At 28.7% G+C, this 25,079-nt stretch overlaps 2 protein-coding genes across 6 annotated transcripts in view; one reads left to right on the plus strand and one right to left on the minus strand.

The window, feature by feature from the left end:
- The window catches only part of LOC142332384 (endochitinase-like), a 141,877-nt gene that overhangs the window by 24,379 nt on the left and 92,419 nt on the right, over window positions 1–25,079 (minus strand). For all 5 annotated transcript variants that reach the window (XM_075378809.1, XM_075378808.1, XM_075378811.1 and 2 more), the window contains one exon: window positions 11,890–11,949. In XM_075378809.1, coding sequence (XP_075234924.1) covers window positions 11,890–11,949 — 60 coding nt within the window. The remainder of the gene's footprint in view (window positions 1–11,889; window positions 11,950–25,079) is intronic.
- LOC142332382 (fatty acyl-CoA reductase wat-like) lies at window positions 1,042–15,060 on the plus strand. Its single transcript, XM_075378805.1, has 4 exons — window positions 1,042–1,228; window positions 10,554–10,793; window positions 12,289–12,546; window positions 14,587–15,060. Exons 2-4 carry the CDS (start codon window positions 10,609–10,611, stop codon window positions 14,897–14,899), a joined length of 756 nt encoding a protein of 251 aa, XP_075234920.1. The 5' UTR covers window positions 1,042–1,228; window positions 10,554–10,608; the 3' UTR covers window positions 14,900–15,060.

A 25,079-nucleotide genomic window follows, 5' to 3' on the forward strand; every position in this document is an offset into this window, starting at 1 on the left:
GTGAACAATGCTCAATGCAAATGTATCTCAGATGTTTAAGCCTATGGAGAATTTAATGATTGATGAGCAGCATTAAACTTTTTGAGGTTGCACAGGATTTACCCAATATATGCCTTTGAAGCTAGCTGTGTATGGAATCAAAATTAGATGGATTTGCGATGCTGAAAAATGAGTATCCTTTGCATGGCATAATTTACACTGGCAAAGCAAATAACAAAAAAAAATATCAGGGAGAGAAAGTGGTAAATGAACTTGCATCTGTGTATAGAGGAAGTGGGAAAAACATCTACATGGACAATTTTTTCACAACTTTGCCTCTTGCCAAGCACTTGCTATCGTAGAATCTCACAATTTATGGCACAATAAAAAAAAATAAACACCATATACCTATATCATGGCTCCGAGAGAACTACGACGCACTCAAATAACAATAACATGAAAATTAAATGAAATATCAACAATCCACGAACATATGATTAAAGAAGAGGTTATGCGGAACACAATGATGCCAATCACATGTCACTAAATATCTCTACTGGTGCGTAAACAAAAATATTTAGTTATTTTCTGAACAGACCTCATATTATAGATATAATATTATTTAGATGTTACTATAGGTATATTCACACACATTTACTTTACAAGTTCCTGGAATAACTAATTAATGTTAGAAATAATTATCAAGAGGGAAATTATTCTTTTATAGATTAAAAGTATTTATGATGTTAAACTATAGTTGGTGTTGCATTTCTATTCCTTGTAAAATAATAACGCTTACGTGTTTATATAATGCAAATTTGACTAACATACTGTACATTTTGTAATATAAATTTGATTACTTTTCTTATCAACATATCTTATTATTTATAGAAACTAATCAGAATAAATGGTTTTAAATAAATATGATAAAAAAGGTGGGAATTCTCTTATAAGACAATTCACGTTAGATTCATTCATGACAATTAACAAGTATATTGCATGATATATGTAACAACTCTGAAGAGTCTACACCATACTCCCACCTTATCTGCAAGTCTTAAACCTGATCAGCAGCTAATTTTTACTAATTTGCTTGAATTTGTTAACTAATTTGCTCAAATCAAAAAGATAAGAATTTCAAGGGAAATTCTTTCCTTTTAGAGCTGATTCAAGAATGGTAAATTAATGAAGAACACGTTTCTACAAATGGGTTACACGAATATTAAAAATGTAAATGAAATATTTAAAGGTAATATTGTAAATAAAAATTAAAATTAGATTCTTTTAGTTTTACTTTTTCGGCTTTTGCTATATAACAAAAACGATTATAACAAGAAAATACAGCAATTGGCCAAAATTTTGTGGGTCAGTGTGTGTGCAAATGTGAACATTTTAAGACTCCCTTAGTCCAAAAAATATAAAAAAAGTTATAGAAATTTTTGGAAGATTATGTATACATATTAACATATTTTGTATATATATATATATATATATATATATACAGAGTGTCTAAAATTGTGGACTGGCTATACTTTTTTGGAATCTACTTGTAAAACTAAAACAAAAATATCCTTAGGAAAAATCGCAGTTTCTCCTTCATTCTCCTCCTAACATTTTTTTATTTTTATATAAAATTTTTAATTAAAATTATATATTAAAAATTTATATAAAAATCACATTAATATTTGATAAGCCTCTTTGTAAAAAAGTTTTAAAATTAGCAAAAAATCAGGACTAACAAATAAACTTTTAAGCCCCCCAAAAAGGAGGATAAATGAGACCTGTACTTAAAATAACTTTTTAAACTTTAATTTTCAGGGTTGAAAATCCGACCGTATATAGTATCTAGTAGACAAAATGGAAACTTTTCTGAAAAAGAAGTTCCATGGGACCCAAAATATGGAGTAATTTTTTTTTTGTTGTAATTTCTCATGCTTTATACATTTTTCAAGTTATGGATTCCATATGTGATAGCTGACAGCAAGGATTCAAATGGAACCTTTTTGTTTAAGTACTTGTACTCTAAATACATTGTAACTTTGATGACAAAAAAAATTTGGTCAAGGAGATCAATTAGATCAAACATTTTTTACTAATTTTTTTATTTTTTTTCTCAATTATACTTTGAATGTTACATAATTCTTATGGTTAAAAAAGTCCTTTGATCAAAAGGGACAAATTGGACTCAAAACTTTTTAATGAACATTTTCATTTTTTTACAATTGTAATCTAAATAATTCATAATTAAGTAAATAACATTTAAAAACCATACAGGATATTTGAAATAAAAATCTGTCAAAGGTATAGCTGGAAAAGTTATGCAACCCTTTTCCAGATGTTTGAATAGTTATATTACTGCCACAATGCAGTGGTAAATACAAGTAATAAAACAAATTGAATATAATAACAAAGTGTTTGGAATATTTTTTTTTTTTTGTAAGTTTTAGAATTGATCAGCCTGAGACTAAGATTCAAAAAGATGAATTGTTACTTGCCATACAGCATGTTGACAATGTACATTCATTTGCTAAAGCTTTATCGTGATCTGTGGAATACTTCTCAAATAATATCAGAACTCATGAGCTTGGCCGAGAACCTGCTTGATTTATGAAGTCAGTTAAAAATTAAATATTTAAGGTGTATTTTAAAACTAATCCAGGAACTACAAGGTCAAACTATGTGAACATCATCAATAGTAGTTAATCTGTAATGTGAAGTATAAATAATATGAGAAAATCAGTAAATATCAATCCTACTTATGCAAAATTCCATTACAAAAAAAGGCAATACAACAATTATATGAATATTTTTTGCCTTTCTATAAAGTACTATGTGATTGCAATATAATTTATAGTTTCTGTCGGAATATTAATGCTATATACACCAATAGACATATTATTAGTATTATTTCTAATTAATTATTAATGTTGTTAACTACTTATTTTTTTTATGTGGTTAATATAATTATTATGTAACAGTAAATATATTAATTATTATATAAAGCCAGAAATTAAAATTAAAAAATAATGTTCCTACCATAAAAACCTGCAAATTTAAGTAATTTTTTTTTTTTACAAGAGTCCTGTGTGATTATGTTAAACCGAAAAAATTAAAATAGATAGTCGAATGCGTCTATTAAATACTTTAAATAAAGGGGAATCCTGATACTTATTTTTACCAGATCCTACAGCAACATTAATAATGCAATATTTATATATATTTTTTCAAACTGAAGTGAATAGAGGATCCCATGAAGTAGTAGAACTGATCTCTGATGAAATTCTTTTATTTACTTGTGCCAAAGGAAATGTAGTAAAAAAGAAAAGTTTCTATACCACAATACTAATAAATTTGTTAATTACAAAAAACCTTGGAATTTAAAGTGCCTAGAGAAGGAATAACACTCAAATTATCACAATGTTGAGTTTATCTTAGTTCTCATATATAGAATCTTTTTTTTGACAAGAATGGTTTGAGTATTGGAATATTTTAATTTCTGTTAAATGACTGCTGCAGTGGCACACAGTGGCCAAATAAATCAAGACTTGCACCTCTTGAACACCATTAATAAAGTTTCCTGTGCTTTCTTAAAGGTACAATGTGTTTTGAATATCACATAATTTTTTTTTCAATTTTTGATAATTTAAAATGATGCAAGGGATATAATGTATTTAATGGTAAAGAGAGAGGTAGAGTTCCACTGAACTCTATGGCACTACTCTGTTTCACAGACCAAGAACAGAATAGTTTTTTTGAAAAAATGGTTGTTAAAAAAGTGTTTATTATAGACATATATATGCATTTTTTAATAAGTCATTACACACTACAAAGGAAATAAATACATAACCGGTTTAACTTTGTATGTATAATTTCAAATAATTTTGTAAAATGTTACTTTTATGTTAATTAGGGAAGCCATCAATCAGACTTTCAGATTTGTTTAAATTTGAATGGCATAAAAGAGATTTACAAATATCAACAGTTAAAACAAAAAAACTCAAATTCATCTTTGCATCTCTTAATTTCAAATTTTAGACGTGAAACTGCTTTACCAATATAGTGAAAAAAGGAAGAGGTAAATGTTTGTCATGTATTTACTCAGATTTGTGGAATGAAGTAGACATCTAAGAAGATGTACAAGAAGTACAAGTATGTAGAAACGTTAAATATATATGTTACTTAATCTGTTTCTTAGAGTACAAAGAACAAATGTGCAATAGACATGAGTTCTGGTAAACTAATTCTCTAAAGGAGAAGGTGAGGAATGAGGAAATAATTTTATGAAATTGAATATGGAGAATCCAAGATAAAAATTAAATGATTTGAAATTAAAATTAAAATTAATTTGTACTAGTAAAATTTTAATTGAGCTTGAAGAAGATGTAGTTTGTAAGTGTGGATTCATAAAACCATGCTGAAGAATAGGAGACTAATAAGGGTTTGGAAATGGTCATTACTGCATTGAGAAAGAAAAGAGAAATTTAGAGAGAATGAAAAGTAGCTGAGACTGAAAAAATAAATAACAAGTGAAGCACTTACAGGGAGTAGTCAGGCATGGAATTTGAGAAGCAGAAGATGATTATAATGGCTGAATAAGTTCAATTAGTATAAATAAATACATTAATGTATTCTATTATTCAATTATTATTAAAAAAAAAAAAAACAACGTGAAAAAGGACTCATATTTAGAGAACATTAAAAAAGATTTATTTACCATTCATTTCATATTACAATTTTCATAATCATGAGTAGTGTTTTTTTCATGGGCAATGATCTAATTTTATTTCAAACTATACGTGTTATGTGCATATAAATAAGGATTTAATAAATATACTTAATTTTGCTGTTCCAGGCATTTGTACATATATCTACAGCTTACTCAACTTTTTCTTCAATTTTACTTAAAAAAGTAAAATTGAAGAAAAAGTTTATGAACCACCCATTGATGATAAACAATTAATCATTATAACAGAATGCCGTGATGATCAGCAGTTGGGTCAACTTACACCCGTGTAATAATAATTATTGTAAATCTTATAACAATGCAGTAATTTTTTAAAACAAACTTTTATCTTTAGTAAGACATTTTTATCGAGTACTATTGCCATAGGCGTACATCATATGTTCAAATTAAGTACAATTGACAAACTAATCTATAAAACTGGGTGGCGTTCATTATATCGGGTACAATACTACTTGGAACCATCACAAAAATGATGACAACATTAAGTATAACATTTCTTAATATTCCTGCTGATGCTATGAATACTGTCGCCCATAACAGAATGAACATGAACCATTGACAAACTAGTATATGCAGGTGTAATTAGACCATTACAGGTATAAATCTGCGTTTAATTTCTTTCATGAATATCAATGTGGATTCCGGCTGGACCATAGTATTGCAACAGCATTATTAAAAATACCTAATAATATCCATCTAGCTATGAATCAATGACATATGACTTTCTCCTAATAATACTATTTTAAAGCCTTTGCTATGTTCTTCATAATATTCATTTAAATAAGTTAAAAGTACATATGTAATAAATGTAATGTATATGTTTATACTCATAAATTATATTAAGTAATAATTTTTACTTAAATAATATTTCTGATGCTGCAAATAAAGCATTGATATTGTCTCATTAGCTGCAAGGGCTGAATATTATCATTTGTCTTTAAATGTGGATAAAACAAAACATATATACTGGTGGCTGAAAAGTAACTTTACACAGATCCCCTCTAATGTTTTTTTTATAATACAGATAACTGGAACTGAATTTTGGGCAATCAAATTTAGTTTTAATTACATAATTTATCTCATATTATCAAACTCTTTAAAATGATATATCAAATGACCGTTGTCCCGTTTGAAATTTTTGAGTTTCTCCTTAACCCCACCACCCAAAAATTAAAAAGAATGATATATAACTTCATCGAAGTAAGCCTTCGGTGCAAGTAGTAAGAACAATATAAACTGAAACCAATTATCTCAATCATAAAAAAAATTAGAGGGGGAAGTAAGTTGCTTTTCAGCCACCATATGTTTTATATATATATATATACAAAATATTTAGAGATAGATAAATTCATAACTTTATTGTGGGTTCTGAATGTGAAAATAGGAAGAGAAAAGATTATGGAGGTAGAAGAATTTTGTTATTTGGGAAGTAGAATTACTAAAGATGGACGAAGCAGGAGTGATATAAAATACCGAATAGCACAAGCTAAATGAGCCTTCAGTAAGAAATATAATTTGTTTACATCAAAAATTAATTTAAATGTCAGGAAAAGATTTTTGAAAGTGTATGTTTGGAGTGTCGCTTTATATGGAAGTGAAACTTGGGCAATCGGAGTATCTGAGAAGAAAAGATTAGAAGCTTTTGAAATGTGGTGCTATAGGAGAATGTTAAAAATCAGATGGGTGGATAAAGTGACAAATGAAGAGGTATTGCGGCAAATAGATGAAGAAAGAAGCATTTGGAAAAATATAGTTAAAAGAAGAGACAGACTTATAGGCCACATACTAAGGCATCCTGGAATAGTCGCTTTAATATTGGAAGGACAGGTAGAAGGAAACAATTGTGTAGGCAGGCCACGTTTGGAATATGTAAAACAAATTGTTAGGGATGTAGGATGTAGGGGGTATACTGAAATGAAACGACTAGCACTAGGTAGGGAATCTTGGAGAGCTGCATCAAACCAGTCAAATGACTGAAGACAAAAAAAAAAAAAAAATTGTGGGTTATTATGCCTTTAAATAGTGGATAAATAGTCCTTTTGAAGTCATTTGACATGCTTAACAGAGTTTTATGTTTAAATTAAAACTATAATCTTTATGGCCCATAACTTAAATATTTTATCTCTGGAACTGGGTTTAATTTAAATTAGTCTACGAACAACTATTGAAAAAAATTGAATAAAGAGACAAATAAAACCTGTTTATTGAATAAAAAATTTACTTTAGTAACTAGTTTTTGTTTTATATTTTTCAGTCACAGGTTCAAGTAAAGAACCTGTCCCAGGCTGGATTGATAATTTGTATGGTACTTCTGGAGTTTGTGTTGGATATTCAACTGGATTAATAAGAATAATGGAATGTGATCCTAATGTTACAGCTGATATAATTCCTGTTGATGTGGTAGCTAACATAATAATTGCTTCAGTATGGAATTTAAATTGTAGGCGAGTTTTAAATTTTAATAAAAGTTATAATACAAAAAAATATTTTTAATCATAAATTGAACCAATTTTAATTTTTAAGAAATTACAACTGGTCTCGTGCAAGCAACTCATTTCTGCAGTCTTTCAAGAATTTCTTGGTAAACATATTGATTTACAGTCTGTCCTGTAGGCAAAAACTCCTTATGGACAATGCCATTACTATCGAAGAAACAAATTATCATGATTTTGATTTTTAATCTGTTCATTTTTGCTTTTTTGGGACGTGGTGAGTTTGAAGTGTGCCACTCCTTCCTGTGGCATTTTGTTTCAGGGTCATAGTCAAATATCCAAGATTCATCACCAGTATTAACATTTTTTTTAACTGATACACAATTTCTGTCCTCCCAGGCTTCCAAGTTCCTTCCACCATCTTGAGATATCTATGACGGGTGGTGGATGATGTGCTCGAAGAAGCAATGCAACTATAATTGATTGACTGTGACAGAACTTGAATCTCTGCTTATTGAATGATGAGTCATACAGTTTGGTCATCTTCGTCTGATAGATTCTCATGCATCAATCTATTCTTGAGTTCAGCATCCCTACTTCTATATCATACTTGGCGCATGTCCAGAAACTTCTTTCTGTTTCTTCAGAAACAGCCAAGATATGCTGCTCTGCTAGGCAACAGAGCTCAGCACTTTTTTTAGCTCTAGATTTTCAGATACCTCCAGTACTACTGTTATTCAATGTTATTAACTCCTTTAGCGGCCTTCTCCTGTAAATTATTGTTTTAGTTTTTGTATATAAAAACTACACGCAACCGGTTACCTTACAGAAAGTTTTATAATATTATAAACAGCATGAATTCTGATGCTATAGTTCAAACAGATGGATCTAAACACGATAATTCTGTTGGTTGTGCTTCTGTGGTTGGCAATAGAACATACTCATGTGTTTGGCCTTCCCAGCATAGTCAGCATTTTTGTCGCAGAGTTGTATGCTATTAATAAAGCCTTAAGTATAATTAACCAAACATATGACACGTAGTCATCTGTTCAGATTCCATGAGTGGCTTGCAGGCGATTAGTGCTACCAGACATGTTGGCGTCTGTGAGATTCACTCTATCATATCTGAGGTAAAACAGCGTAACACAAGTGTGAGCTTCTGCTGGAGCACCAGACATGTTGGAATTTCAAGAAATGAGCAAGCTGATAGTGCAGCAATATTGGCTAGTTTGTAGCCTACTTCAACTAATCGCATTGTTTCTGATGACCTTGCCTGTTCTCTTGAGATAAAATGAATGGAAAGCTACCATCAACAATAAACTTCGTCCAGTTAAGAACACTATTTCATCGTAGAATTCCTCATGCAGGATTAACCGTTGAGAGGAGGTATGTGAATAGGGCACACTAAATTTACTCATGGACACCTCATGAATCAGACCGATGCACCATTCTATGTTTGTTGCGACTGCCAACTAACAATATATCACATCCTTCTGGACTATGTCTGTTATGCTGTATTGTGTCCCAAGTTTAAACTAGGAGTTAATATCCAAAATATTAATGTCTTACAATTTCTTAAGGCTGTATATCTGGATTCAAATATTTGATTTTAACTGTAATGTGAGGCTTTTAACTCTATTTATGACTTTTAACGTAGAGCAATTTGTTATTTCATGTTAATCTTTATATTGTTTTTATTTTTGTTTCATTTTGCATTTATAATATCGCATAGGTATTTTATATCTGAATAACGTAAATTTTGATTGTTAATTTGTAATCATTTACTATAGTAATTTTGGGCTGATAACAATATCTCATTGTACACTCAGGAAAAAATTTGCCAAAAGATCAGATTTGAATTGTGTCTATTCAAGTCTAACATTTTCTCTAACTTTATTTACTTTAACTATAGTTTGGAAATCTAATTTTCAGTCTTTTTTTCTGCACGATACTCTTGATTTACTTTGTTTTAATTGCGTTCAGTCTTTTCTTGGGTTCAACCATTTTAAGTTAAACTTTATGTTTTACCCAGAAATGTTGGTGTTATTATATATAATAGGGTACTTTTTACATTTATATTTGTTTTTTGGTTAATTTCACCTTTAATTATTAGTTATAATAAACAGGTAGTACATATTTTCAAATCTAATGTGCACTTTTTCTGAAATTCTTTTTGCAATTTGTGTTAATGAAAATCCACTGTTCATAATTTATGGGTAACGAAGGTACAAATAAAGTTAAATGTACTTTAAATTTAACTACCACTTCTCTAAAGGAGTCTCAATATACAAAAATAGTTTTCGATTGTTTTTCGCATTAAATTTGAGAGAACCAGATTTCAGCCTAAAAGCTTTTTTGTACTACTATTCTTCTGAATCTTTAGGACAATTCTAGGTTCCTAGCAAGACTTACAACCTGGCCTACCAAATCAGAATAATTACACGTAGAGAAATGCTCCAGAAGTTCTGTTCCTTCAGTTTTGTAGCAGCTCACATTTCAAAAGTAAGTGCTTATCAATTACAATTGATCGTTGTATACACATAAAAATTGTTGATTGATTGTTGTTGGGTCTTCTCATATAATCTATATAAGACAATATAATCTGAGAAAGAGTGAATGTATGATTGTTAAACATATTATATTAGGTTAGAAACTCTTTAGTAAAGAAAACACAATAGGATGTTAAAAAACTGAAAAATATTTATTAAAAAAAAACCTTTAAATATTTATTTTTAAAAAAATCACCTAAAAAATGCTCTCAGATAAGAGTAAAGTTACTTTAGAATGTTGCTGTATTTTTAAGGATTTTCTTCAAGGTTTGCGGTAAAATATTTTTACTTGGAGTAATATTATCATTAAGCCCATTAACATTGCTGTAAAAATACACTTATGAATTTCTTTCTGAATTCAGAACAGTATGACAAAATCTTGTGAAAAACAGAAACTTTAATATTTTACATTAAGATTTTTTACATATGTACCATTAACAAATTTTATATTTACAAAGACACTATTTAATTACCTAATCCTTCATCTACTATTAGGTACACTTTCATTGCCTGTACAATCTAAATAGGATATTCAGAATAATTTTCAAGTAAGATGACTAAATTTTAAGCTTCAGTGTAATTTAATATGAGAAAAAAAGGTGTTCAGTTGTTTACTGCAGTCCGTTTATGTTTACATTATAAAGTGCATAAGAATCCATTTGTAGTATATTTCTTAGTTGAATTTGTGTAGCTGTAGCTGTAGTTTGAATCTGCAGGTTTACTACTTCCTGTAACTGAGGAAATATAATTACTGTAATACTAATGAGATATTTTTCAAACTGAAATAAGCTAATCTTATACTATTTTTCCTGTATTGCTACCATAAAACTTTTAAAAAATTTGTTACAGAACAAAAAAGGACAGTATTAAAGATCCACCAACGAATTAAGGCACACAAAATCCAATGACATGGAATAATTTCTGTAAACTTGGCAAAAGATTGCGGTCAATTTCCATCTTTGCCTATACAATTTCCATTCTCATTCTGGTAAAGGACAAATTTAAATTCAGCATTTTTAAGTTCTTTCTTCATTATCTACCAGAATTACTGATAGATATAATTGCGCAAATCTTTGGTAAAGAAAAAAGGTAAGCTTTTGTTTTTAATGACAATTTATAACAGGAAACTAGAGCCAAGACTGGCGAGAGTTTATTCCTTGATTACACTTTTGTAAGTATTACTATTATCCACTTAAGAAAAGGAATCATGCCAAATGTTACCACTCTATCATAGAGCTGGACAAAATGGTTGAAATGAGTTGAAATTATAATTTAAAAGTTTAATTAAAGCCTATACTTTTAAAAATAGATACAGACTATTTATATCAAGGTAAAGATACGTTTATTTTCCCAGGGTAAGTGCCCACCGGGCTGGTCTAGTGGTTAACTCATCATCGCAAATCTGTTAATTTTGAAGTTGAGAGTTCTAAGGTTCAAATCCTAGTTACTTTTATACAGATTTGAATATAGATCATGGATACCGGTGTTCTTTAGCAGTTGAGTTTCAATTAACCACACTTCTCAGGAGCGGTCTACCTGAGACTGCAAAAGACTACACTTCATTCACATTCATACACATCGTCCTCATTCATCCTCTTAAGTAATATCTTACGGTTGTTCCAGAAGCTAAACAGAAAAGGAGAGAGGATAAGTATAAGAATTGCTCAACTATCCTGAATAGTTTCTATAACATTTTAAAGATTACTTCTTTCTAAATATTTGACCTTCAGTAATTACATCACTCTACTCACTTACTGCTGTAAGTCCTGCTGTTAGTGCTGTAGAAATGTACTTTCACTCATTTACTTTCACTTTCAAATGTACAAATGTACTTCACTTTTAGCACATTTCAATTAATCACACTCTATCGATAAATGTTTTATAAAAGAATCAGAAAATGAGGATATTAGTTGAAAAAGTTGCCGAGTAGACAAAGTGTTTAATCCAGAAAATTTGTACCTACAATTTTTTTTATCTTCATACACTTTCCTAATGCTAAATTATAACATTAAGTTAGAAACAATTCTAAAATAAAAATTAATTAAATACCGATATCTATATTTACTTTACTGAAATTATTCTTTTTAAAATTCATATTATTCCGCTGTATTGTTAAAATTATATTTAATTTTTTTAAAAATAAAACACCTAGTACAGTATTATATTGAGATAAGACATACCTTACCTTAATTTTTCATTAAAGTACTTCATGGATCCTGCATCCTCAGTCATGATTGAAGTTATTCTGTAATAAAAATATAAAAATAAAAATACTAAAATAATAATTGCGTATTAATTTTCATGCGTGCTGCTATATGTTGCAGTATTTAATACTGTCGATGGCTATCAAATTGAAATTTTGTTTGTATTTATACGTGTAATATTTTTCTAATATATTTCATTTTATGTAATCTTTATTAATTTCTAATACTTCTAAATTTGTGTTAATATCAGAAATACAATGTTTATTGTTTATTAAATGTTTATGCATGTATTTATTTATAGCAGTCTTGGTGAATATTTTTAGTGAAAAAAAACTGTGTTAAACATGTTATTCATTTTATTTTTGTTGGTATACTTTCAGGCAGCTAAAAATATCAGAGAATGTTGACAAATTTTCGCAGTTAGTATCGCATTTCTCTACAAGACAATGGGATTTTTCTAACAAGAATACTCAAGATTTGTGGAAATCATTAGATCAAAAAGATAAAGAAATATTTCCATTTAATATTGAAGATATTAATCGGGAAGAATATTTTTATAATTATACGAGAGGAATAAGACAATACTTATTAAAAGACAATTTGTCAACTATTCCAGCCGCAAAGAAAAGGGCAAAGCGGTTAGTTTTTCTGAATCTTTTTTTATTATGCATTACACTAGATGGTATTCTGTGTTTTTATTCTTCTCTGCTAATCTCAAAAATATTTATATAACATTCTTCATCATGTGATATCATTTAACAAATTTTATACTTTCAAATAATACTACTTCTAAAAACCTACTGCTCTGAGAATGAGTTATTAATGTTTTATTTTATACCGTTATCAATTTTCCCAAACTGAGGGCGTTGCTCACGTTTTTAATGATTATGGTTGACGGTCGCGTGGGTAAGTGGTAAGTACTTGAGTTTTGTGTGTGTGTGTGTGTGTGTTATGTACTCTGGGTGAGATTATGGAAATTTAATTAACATTTGAGTGTACTTTGCGAATAAGTTATATCTTGCGGCCATGTCTTCTTCATTGTGGTGCACTTGTCTTGTGTCGGCTTGATTGTATGAATGTATAAATGGGTGTGGTACGTCTTAGTACCTGTTAGGTGTTCTATTTTGCTGAATGTTTTTCTCTTTAGGTATTCTTGTAGAGGTTTGGTACCGATGATGTTTGCAAGTGGAAACCGAATGTGTGTGTGGGCGTTTACCCCCCTCCTGAAGTAATGCTTTATTAGCGGTTTCCCAGGCGGTGGAATCACCAGGGGTGGAGGTTAGTCGGTAGTTAGTCAGTGAATTTATACTAATGTCTATTTTCCCGTACCGTTATTATACTCTACACAACCTCAATAACCAAATTTGGAAAGATTACCGTTAAACCTATCGATCTAATACTACATTTTACAAGGGGGTAAAGTTCAACTTCTTTAAATTTGTTCATGTATTTTATGAACCTGCATCATTTTCTTGTTATACAAATGATTTTAAAGTTTTCTTTCCTTTCTGACCGATCCCTACATTTATATTTGGTACAAGCAGATTTATTTGCCGCATAAATGGTTCTCTTAGTTGGTGCTAATCTGTTTTTAATATCATCTTTACTTTCCCATTCCTTTGTGGTTTTATCATTTAAATAACAAAATTCTCATAATTCTGATATGTCACCTCTTTTCAACATTTTTGAACATCTACCTTTATGTCAGTCATATTTCATTACTTATATTTTGTATTAAAATACGACCAGAATTTATTTTAATTAATTTTTTATTTCCACTAGAACAACTATATCATTAACTAAATCCTTATTTTTAACCTATATTTATTAAACTTGCTTTTTCATTAATTATATGTACAAGTTAAGAAAAATCATAGGCTGAGGTATTCATGTCCAATTCCTTTCAAAATTAAATCTTGTAAATTTTCTCTTGTTATTATAACAGCAACTATCCTTCTACAAATTGTATATATTATTCATTAGCTATACCCCGACACAATTTTTAAATATCTCATTCCATTTGACATCATCAAAAGGGTTCTTAATATCTACAAATAAAGTGAGTAGTATATTTAGGTAGATTTATTTGTCTTTAGTGTGCCTCGGTTGATGTATAACAAATAACACGTGGATTTTTATACAGATGATTAAAGAATCACTATGCTTTTTTAATAAAATTGAATAGCTTTTTTGTAAGATAAAGTCATTATTAAAAAAAATGAAAGTACTTTTTTACTAATACAATACTACTATTATGAGATTAAGTTCCAGTTAATCTACATTCTGTGCACTGTAGAGTAGTATTCAGTGAAATATAAATGCTTTTGTAAAAGTAACTTGTCATCACTGGTTCTCATTTTAAGAGTTCTTGCAATGATAAAAATTAAAAATATGAATTAAAGTATTTAACAAGTCTCTAAAGGTGGCAAAAGATGGGATCGATCGACAAATGGCAGATAGACCTACAGACTGATCCCAGAGATCAGAGATGGCTGGACATGGGGAATTGGATATGGGTTGAACCAGCTCCTTAACAGTCACAGGTATTTTAAAGCATACCTATGGGCGTGAATGTTGAGACAATTTGTTTGTAAAAAAACAATAATAAAAATATTAGTAATAATAATAATACATAATTGTATGATTCTCAATAACTTTTTTTTTGTGTTTTTTTTCAGGATATATTTGTCAAATTACATATTATTAATATTCTTCATTTTTGTATTTGGGTGCATAACATGGATTGCTGTTGGTTTAATTACAAGCTTTGGTTCAATAATTGTACCCTTAATTTATGATTATTTTACATACAGCTCAACACATTTACATGTTATAAAAATGAAGAAAATAATGCAAGCTTCATTAACAGTTTTAATCGCATACATTATTAAAAAATATTTAGATAAATATGAGGATGATATACCAGTTCAATATATTTCTTTAAGAGGTGGAATGTTTATATTTGATAACAATAATGATCTTAATGATTAATACGTACATGACTAAAAACACCATTTTATACATTTTTTTTTTTTGCAATGTAGATTATAAAATTCTCTACTAGTATTGTATGAACCATCTAGGATAATTAGTGTTAAAGGTATTTTGTTAATTATCAAATCTTTTAAAATTACAATATATAAATGTTTAATTAAAATAAAATAAAAATTTATATATTTAAATTTGTGATGATGAATACCTCCTTCAGTTGGCAGGCATGCTATTGTATAACAAAATATATTTCGTCAAGAAAGATGGCGAAGTTAAACTTCATTCATCATGATGAAGTAGATTACTGCTGCATTCTTAAAAAATTAAACAGACTTGAAAAATATTCAGCTCAAAAATTTACAAACGTTTTTATCTCATATGGAAAAGTTTACAATTTATTACTGATTTGTGGCATTATGAAGAAAGAATTATATGATGCTTAATTTAAAACTTTTATAGAGCATTTATTATATATAACAAGCAAAATAATGTTGCTTAAACAAACCGATCAAAAAAATTAATTACCAATGCAAAACAAAAACTACTTTTTACCTTCTTATGGTTCTTTGTGTGATTTATTCATAAATTTTTACTAGTTGTAACATATGGTGTAAAAGAAACTAATGTTTTAAAGAATACTTATTTATTAGTTTCACAGGGTCATTTCACATCAAACGCCTACTATCTACAAGAAAATGATAATGGAATTGGTTTTTATAGCAGATAAATGCTATTCATACTAGCTATAGAGGTACAATCAGAATATTACCATTCCTGCAGCAAATGAGGTCAATTTGTTTTTTTGAGGTCACTTTTTTGTGGTCCATGAATGAAATTTTTGTGGATAAATATTCTTCTACCTCGGTCCTAAAAAATTAACAGCTTCAAGAAACAACAGGAAAGGATAAGAAATGGATTGATTTTGGTGTGTTAAGTTCAAATTCAACATTAATTTCATCTTCAAATACTGTAAATGTTGTATTTTGAAGGTTGGGTTTCAATTAACAACTCAGTTTGAACTAGTTGGCTAGAGTCTATGTACTACGTAAATAAACTATGGTCCATCACAACCAAAATAGTATCTAAAGCAAAATATCAATCAACAATAACTTTCTGTTAATATATGCTGCAGATGTTTATTAACTAAATCTTATTTTTATTAGCAAGTTTTTTTTTTGTAGTAATGCAGAAGTTAACATTTATATTGACTTTAACTTATTTCTAATCTGATAAATAATAATATTTACAATAATCTGGGAAGTGAAATAATATAAATGTAAAGTTTACAATATGTTTATAACATTTTCTTTGAGTTTGGATTTTTATTTCCTTTGAATTTTCATTTGGTTTTGAGTACTGTATGACTAAAGAAAAAGAGAAATACAAGCAGAATATCTGTGGATGCACTTTCATTGTGTTCAAACTTAGTTTTAATTAAAAATTATCACATCATCTTACCCAAATTATTCTGCAGATGAAATAGTACCCGAATCTCTGGGACACCTTAAATTACAAAAGCTGATATCTAACACTTCAAATCAGACATGCTTGGAAGATATGCAGAATGCATATATACAAACAGATGAGGTCATTAGTAAAAATACAAGAATAACAAGTTTCAAGAATAGCAAATAAACATGAATAGCAGTAACATTAACTGAAATTGCTTGCTCAGCTGTATAATTTTTAGAAATTTTTTTCTATTCTGACAGTTGCAGCACAATGAACTGTTATTGTTAGATGTCCTTAAAACACTTTTTGATTTGTAGTTGAAAGGCCTAACATTGCTTTCCTGCAAACTCTTGAAATTAATACAATTTTCTCAAACAAATAGAACGACGGGTGAAATAAATCTGGAAAGGATATCCATTCACAGTCTTAGTTAATCATAATTGCTTTATTTGTGTTATAATTTTACAAAACTAAATGAAGCGTTCATAAATTATTGATGCAAATTATATGATAAGACAGTACACAGTCATCTGCGATGATGACTAAAATATAATTTAACACTTCTCTAAAATTTGAGATTATTTTACATTTTTACAGTTACATCTTCCTCAGATTTACAAAGTACTATTTACAAAATTAAACATAATTTTCATAAGATACACCTCTAATTTTTTATTCATAATATTATTATATTTTATTTTTCAAAGTTTTTCATGTTTGAAAGCTCACGTAAAAAATTTCATCACAAAAATTTGTTGATTACCTTGAATTTTCTGTATGCTTTCAGCTAACTTAAATAAGAAGTTCATTATAACATGTTATTTTTCAACTAATACTCTTCTATTAATGAGAGTTATATTTTTATTATTGTAGTCGCATGAAAGTTCACCAATATTATTATTACATCTGTCATTCTTGATATTAATAAATAATTTTTTTATCATTTTAAAATTACATTTAAGAAAAAGTATTTTTAGTTATCTAAAATGTCATATATCAAAAGTTCCATTATTGATATTAATAATCGTTATACAAATTTTTGCTTTCATTCTTGGTCGAGTTAATAAATATAACATCATACAATCAAATCAAAATAAATTTGCATGATAAATCATCAGAAGTACGGCTCATAACAATTCTCTCGTGAATTGTTAGTCCAGCAACAAAAACAATATTTATTCAGTAAAATCTTAAGGTTCAGAAATGTTTTTTCAAGTTAGGTTTTGTAAATATTCAAATCTGAAAATGCGAGATACCTAGATTTTGTAACAAGAGGCGATATTAATATTTTGAAACATTTCCATGATTAGCTTGTAATAAAATGCACTGCATTTTTTTTAGCATTTGACAGAAGGCTATTACTTGAAAACAATTCTACCAGAAAGATAACATTTAATAACATTATTGAAGGCTATTTGTTTTGCAGTGACAGCAAAAACTGTAATATTAACATAATTAACTTGGAATTATATGCAAATACGATAGATGTTTAAGTAAGAAAAGGTAAGCAACCAAATATAGAGAGTGGGACATAGTTTTGAAATTTTCATCATAGATTTACACTGAAGTTTCAATTATAAGTCTTTTGCTAAAGTATCAGGCAAAGCAACTTCGTGTTTAATTGCTTACTCACAATACCGTATTCCAGCTGGTCTGGAATTGATCATCATAGGTCAAAATTGACCATTTTACTAAATTCTTCAAATTGAGTGGCTAATGGTTCAGCAATTTCATTTGATGAATCTGCTATATGTCTTTAGATTGAAGGCAATGTATTTGGTTAAAGCAGGTGTAGCTAACAGTTTTTGCCTCCAAACTGAATTAGAAAAAAAACTGTTTACTATGGACCAAACGGAATATTAAAATTAAAAAATATTAAATACAAAAACGATTCGAGTAAACAAAATTTTATTATGGAATTTGTTGTACTTTTATTTAGATTCATTAAAAAATAGGTTTGTTCACAAATATATTTTGAGCTGAATATTACTAAATATTTCTTGGCAAGTTTTTTAAATTTCTGTATTTTCCACTATTTAATTGCTTATAAAAAAAAAAGCTAATATTGAAGAATTTTTCACAGGCTGCATAAATTCATTACACGGGCCATATGTTGGCCATGCCTGGGTGAAAGTATGTATTCTCACAGAAAGCCTTCACTTTCTTTCAAATGTCTGCTGCAGTCATATTTCTGCTAATGGATCACACGTTGCAATAATTTTTTTTTAATCTCTTACACCTTTTTGCAAATACTGTATTTTTTAAAGGCAACTAAAGTTTTTAATGTTGGACATTTCTTGAAAGCATTGTATGTTTTTTTCTTTTTTTGATCACTTCACAAATCTCATTATTCCACCATTCACGGTGGTTTCCTGGGTCTCCCAGATGTTCTGTAAATAAGTCTTAAAGCCGAGTCAAATATAAAATCAGTTATTGTGATGACATCAATTTCAATAACTCTAGTTTTTTCTGGGAGGTTTGTGTTAGCAATGAAGCTTGTTCAAGCTGCCTTGTTGAATAACCATCTTTTACAGACGGGATTCATTTTCATTAGAGCACCAGTTGAATTTGCACCAAAAGTGGTCACTTTTGTGAAGGTTTTTTCAAAACCTTGAAAGAGTACTTTGATGCAATAGATGCAACTATAAATCTATGCAGGATTTCATTAAGCTTCTGGCATTAAAACAAGTTCCTGAGCCATTATTTAATATAACTATTTCAGTATTTATAAGGAGCCTTTCCAACTCTCTTCCTCGGGGATTTATTCAGTCTAATCCCCAAAGAGCATTATGTGCATTAGTTACCCATTAGTAATAGGGTAGTGGGTGGAGGAAGCTGGGCAATTAATTGCATTATGTCATCCTCTTTCCAGTGAAAGTTTGGTAAGTGTATGTTGCAGAGAGTAATCTAATGGGTACTTCATTCTGATTGTGACCTCTGAACCTTACACTTGAAGGTTGATCTCACAGATGAATATTACACTTTCTTAATTTAAAATATCATCTTGGGGAAAATGGGTTTCTTACAGATATATACAAATAGGGTTCAGATCATTTAACAATCATAGAAACTCAAGGACTCAAATATCCTTGATGCTTCACTGCAAATCAATTTATTTATGTAAGAGATTAATTTCCGACTTTGCCTTTTGGCCAACCCTTTATCTTCTTCTCCATCCTAAAAATTGCTTCATTGTCTAAAATTATGTGAAAAAGGAGAAACAGTCACCCCTTATGTTGTTTTAAATGGTCTCTCTGGTTTGGTAAGTAAGATCACCTGAGAAGAAAATGGCATCAAAGGCTCTTTAGAGGAGGTTCTGAAAATTTACTTTCATAACTGGTTCATCTGGTGGATTATGTACCTGAACCTTAGCCTCAATTTTATATGGTTTCTTAGTCTGTCTGATGCATTTTTATTTTCTTTCAAAAGAATTTTAAATTTACTCAAACAACCATTGAATGTATTTGTAAAGTTTCTCATGTAAGTAAATACTCAGCAAAACTTCCCATTTGAGAGTCAAGTGAATTTCCACTAAAACCTCAAACACAAGAGTGAAGAAAACACGCAAGAAAATGATAAATGGAATTATTTACAGTAATGGTTATTAAGCTTCTTATGAAAAGTCACAGCATTTCGTACAGCAAAAAAACATAACTAACATGATAACCAGTAAAACAGCTTCGTTATGTAATTTTCTTTATATAATGGTTACTTTTTTAATGTTTTTTTGGTAGTTATGATTTTTTTTATTGAGCTAACACATAACTACTTATTTCATGAAAAATAATAAAAGGCTTATCTTCGCTAAATTACCACCTTCCCTCATAATCACCAGGTACTAAGGTCTGAGTGAACTCTTCTAGTTAACAGCTCTCTGCAAACTCCTTGCCTCATTATGAACACGTGCTAATTTAAACCTCTTTTTTCTTTTCACCTCTGACAACACGGCTGGTTCATAACGAGAGGGTTTACGTGTATCCTAAGTTACAATAGATTGTTCAGCAATGAAAAATTAATAAACAAGAAACTGAATGTCATGACACAAACTCCAAACAGTCCTTTAAAGAATTAAAAAGGAAAATAGAATAACAAAACAAAAATCTATAGACAAAATTTTAATATACAATTACAACTTTCCCGAAAATATTAATAAAAAAGAAATCTATGAATTTAAAAAACAATTCACCAAACTAGAAGAAGAAAATAAAGAGAAAGAAATAAAAATGCAAGAAACGTCAAATAGAATCAAAATATTCCAATATAACCAACAAAAAACTAATCCTCATATAAAGAAGCAAAACAACAAAAACCTACAACAAATTATTTATAAAATAGAAAAGAAACATGATGAACAAGTTGGGGGAAAAGACATAGAGGAAATCTACAGACACATGCCCAATAAAATAAATTAAAGATAAAGAAAAGGAAATATCATAGTAAAATTCATATATAACTCAAACAAGGATTAAAATTTATAACTAAAGAAAAACAATTATAACAAATTCAGATGTAGAGAACAAACTGGATGAACAGAATATTTGTTATGCATGAAAGCTTCACAATCAATAAAAAAAATTCTTTTGGGAAGGAATCCATTTAGTTCTTCAAGGAAAAGTCCTTTTTTAATGATCAGGACTATGAGAAACAATAGATCATATCTCAGTCAAAAAAGAGGAATGGAAATGAATCGACAAAAAAAATATGTATCTATAAACCAAAGATTTACTTACATCAAAAACTTTACAAATCAACAAAAAAGATTTTTCTGGAAATCAAAACTATACATCTGATAAGAACATATAGTAAAACCAACTCCAAATCCAACTAAATCCAAATATAATTTTTATATAAAACAAATAAAAGCTTAAGGACCTTTTTCAGTAAGTGGGTACAACCTTTTTCTTTTTGTTTTTAAAAATAATAAAAACATTTTTACATTTATATAACAATAACCAAATAACATTTTTTAAAATAATTATTAATATATTTATTACTGAAATATGTGGCTTTAAATTATTACAAAACTAGGTGGACCTGGAACAATTGTAGTATTGATGAGTCTCTGTTTTCTAAAAGAAAATACAATAGAGATTGAATGTTACCACAATAGCGGGTTTTTTGGAGAAATTTATCATGAAACAAAAAAATGTTTCATGTGTGCTGTTCCTGATAGAACAAAGGAGACATTAATGTATACAGTTGTAGCATGTATTGAACCAGGTACTAAAATCATATCAGATTTATGAAAAGCATTTGATTGTATAGAAGATTTAGAAGGTATGAATTATATACTTACACAAATGACAGTAGATATAGGCAAGTCCTCATTTCCAAAAAGAAAGTGCAATACGGGCAGAATTCTTTCAAATCAGTGGGCATTTGTAGAGAAATTATAAATATAATCTAACCAAACTTATCCTACACTCTTTTTGCTCGCTAACCTTGACTAATTACAAACGTGATACAGAAAATCATAGTGAAAACTTTGTTGATCCAAAAACAGATGCATATACCCAAAGTAATGAAAGTTTATGGTGGTGAGCTAAAAATCACAATAAGAAGGAATGTGACCCTAAACAGCATTGGGTTATTTTAATAAAAATTATGTTTTGGAGGTTAATTTGGTTATTAACAAACAAAAAAAATATGGGTACTTTGTTACTTTTTGAAAAAAGTGGTACCCACTCACCGGAAAAGGACCAAGCTTAGTCACAATTTTATATATACTGGTTTTGATGTTTCTTCATTGGACAAAAAGTATATATATCACTATAAAAATTTATTTACATACTCAAACAAAAATGAATCTGAAAATCCAAGATCATGAAATATTAATAAATAATAATGAAAAAATGTATAATACAAATTGGAAAATACAACAGTACAAATAATAAATACAAGCCTAATCTAAATATAATCCTCATTAAACAGAAACCGCTTAATATAAACTGGTGTACACTAAATATGCAATTAAAAAGAATGAGAATTGAAAAATACATAATTTGTCTTTCAGAAGTCAATTTATGTAAAAGTAATGTTTATAATGTAAATGGATATAATAAAATATCAAAACAGAGAACATTAAAAAGAAAATGGAATTATAATATTTATAAAAGAGAATGTAAGGTATACAATCCAAAAGCCAAAACTATAAAAAGCAAAATCTATAGAAATTGAAATTATCAAGAGTTAAAAAAAAACATCACTTAATAGTAATACATAGACCACTATCAGGAAGCATAATTGAATTTATTGAAGAACTAGAAGAATATCTGAAAATTGAAATAAATCAGGGGAAAAATTAGCAGTGATTTTAATATAAATACAATAGATGAATCATTAATTCTAGCAAAAAAATATATGAACACACTATCTGCATTATGGATTACTACTAAGCATGATAACCAAACCAAAATCAGAAGAATTTGTCTAGATAACCTTAACTCAATATGAATAGATCCACATCAATTCCAATTTACTACCAGAAAAAATAATACTTTATCCTCTTCCAAAAAAAAAAAAAAACATTTTTAGTTGAAAAAAGACCCAAAAAAACAATTGTTTGTTCTGAATCCAAAAAAAAAATGATGTACAAAGAGACTGAATACTATTTGTTACTCTCAACATTACATAGTAAAGTGTATAGTGAGTAGAGAAGGGTCTCTTTACACCTGCTATCACATCAACCCTGGCTGCCACACTACCAGTTATAATGGTGGTGTAAGTTCGATTCCAAAATCATTTTCTATTATACATAATCTGCGATAAGCCATGACCATAGTGCCCAATCAATGTAGTGATCTGAAAGTGGAAGTCAGATCAGGATCATTATAAAGAATGGTTACATTTCCAGGTCTACTCATTTTATTACATTTTGTATTTGTTTTCACTGTATATACAATAAATAAATTAAAGAGTAAACAAAATAATCGTTTAAACAACCGAGTAAAAATATTAAACACCTCTTATGATTCCTGATTCATTCCACTTTTGGAGTGAATGGCCAATATGAATAAAGGGGATTAAAGTTAAGCAGACTGTTTTAAATACTAAATAATAAAATAGCAAAATAATAGATTTTGCTCTTAATGATTGAGTAGCTTACATTTTCGTGTTTCTTCTAAACCATTTGTTTTTTACATTTGGATTCAATTACAAAATAATAAATACCAAAATAATGTTACTTTAAATAAATGTTCTTAACAATTGAATAGCGTGCTTTTTTTCATACTTTTCCTAAACTAATTGTTTGTTATAAGTTTTTTATCATGGAAGGTTTATCATGTTTGCATGAATCACTGATAAATATGTTTTTAAAATACATAGGGCTCAAAAATCTACCACACTCTTGAGTCAAACTGACATACCTACAAACATAATTTTTTTTTATTATTATTATTATACTACAATTAACACTGCATATTTGTTTTAAATCTTTTTATTTGTTAAAACTAATTTAAATTGTTTAGTTTTAGGTGCTGCTTGGTAATTTTGATAATTATCAATATGTTATATATAGTGCCATATTATTTCTTCAAGTTCCACATTGAACTTGTTAGAGCCTGCCTGCCAAAATGCCTTATAGCTACTCTTCAGTCATAAGAACAAAAGAATTGCAGTCTTTTAAATGTACCAGCAATATGTAAAATATTGCAAATCAAAGTTCCAAAAGAAACAAATATGAATACACCATACAGATTTCAAAGACTAGCATTACATGACCATGTTGATAGGTTGTACTTGTAATTTCCGTTCTAAGAAATTACTTAAAAATTACATTCTAACATCATCGGGTATGTTGTGTTATTTTGATGGAAAATGCAATGTTTTCACTGATGATTCTTTAAATAGAAAATGATTGGATCATGATCAAGAAACTGTTATTGGCCACAACTTTACACAACTTATTTTCCACAACTTTACTGTATGATCAGTTCAGTTTCCAACATTTCAACAATAAACTTGTACATTGACTGTGGCATATCACTAGTATTTGGAATAAAACATGAAAAAGTCACATTCACTGTTAGCAAAATGCAAAAGGATTTGCTGGAAATGGTAAAAACAAAACACATTGTTAATTTTCCTAAAGACTTGAATGTGAATTTTATCAGATTAGATGTTGCTATTCACAAAAGAAATGAAGTATTACTTTTACCTTACATCATAATGTATTAAGATAATCCGAAACCAATGAATATGCTCAACCAAAAGGCATCATCCCCTAAAAAAATTTAAAAAATGTGAAAAAACAAAATTATACAATATTGAAAATGAAAAAAACCCAAATTTATTATTTCAGTGAACATTAATTCATCGGTGTCAAACATCAATATTCTGAAAATTCCATAATAAAACATGATGTTGATAGTTGCAGTGAAAAGCCAGTAAGTGTGAATGAAAAAGCACATTATTGTAGGTAAAGCTACTCAATCAAATTCAACAATTTCAAACCGGTTCAACAAAAAGCAAAAATTGAAATCATACATGACAAGAGATGTAAAAATGAATTTGATACATTTGAATGATAATCGCATGAAAATCAGACAAAATAATCAATGGATAAACAATAATCAAAAGATTGCCTTTACATCAATAATTCAAAACACTACAACTTATTTACCTTATGAAACTATTTACTTTTAACAACCCAAAAAGAGAAAGCCACTTCACTATTAAGTAGCCACTTCTAATTAACTACCCAAATAATGTATATAATATTCATGAA

This window comes from Lycorma delicatula, chromosome 11 (assembly GCF_047948215.1).
Source record: "Lycorma delicatula isolate Av1 chromosome 11, ASM4794821v1, whole genome shotgun sequence".
NCBI classification, from domain to species: domain Eukaryota; kingdom Metazoa; phylum Arthropoda; class Insecta; order Hemiptera; family Fulgoridae; genus Lycorma; species Lycorma delicatula.

Bases quoted from the DNA above. Each gene is read 5' to 3' on its own strand.
- LOC142332382 (XM_075378805.1), top strand. From the start codon at position 10,609: ATGACATGGAATAATTTCTGTAAACTTGGCAAAAGATTGCGGTCAATT. The intron at 10,794-12,288 runs GTAAGCTTTTGT...GTATACTTTCAG, and splicing joins ATCTTTGGTAAAGAAAAAAG to GCAGCTAAAAATATCAGAGA. The intron at 12,547-14,586 runs GTTAGTTTTTCT...GTTTTTTTTCAG, and splicing joins GCAAAGAAAAGGGCAAAGCG to GATATATTTGTCAAATTACA.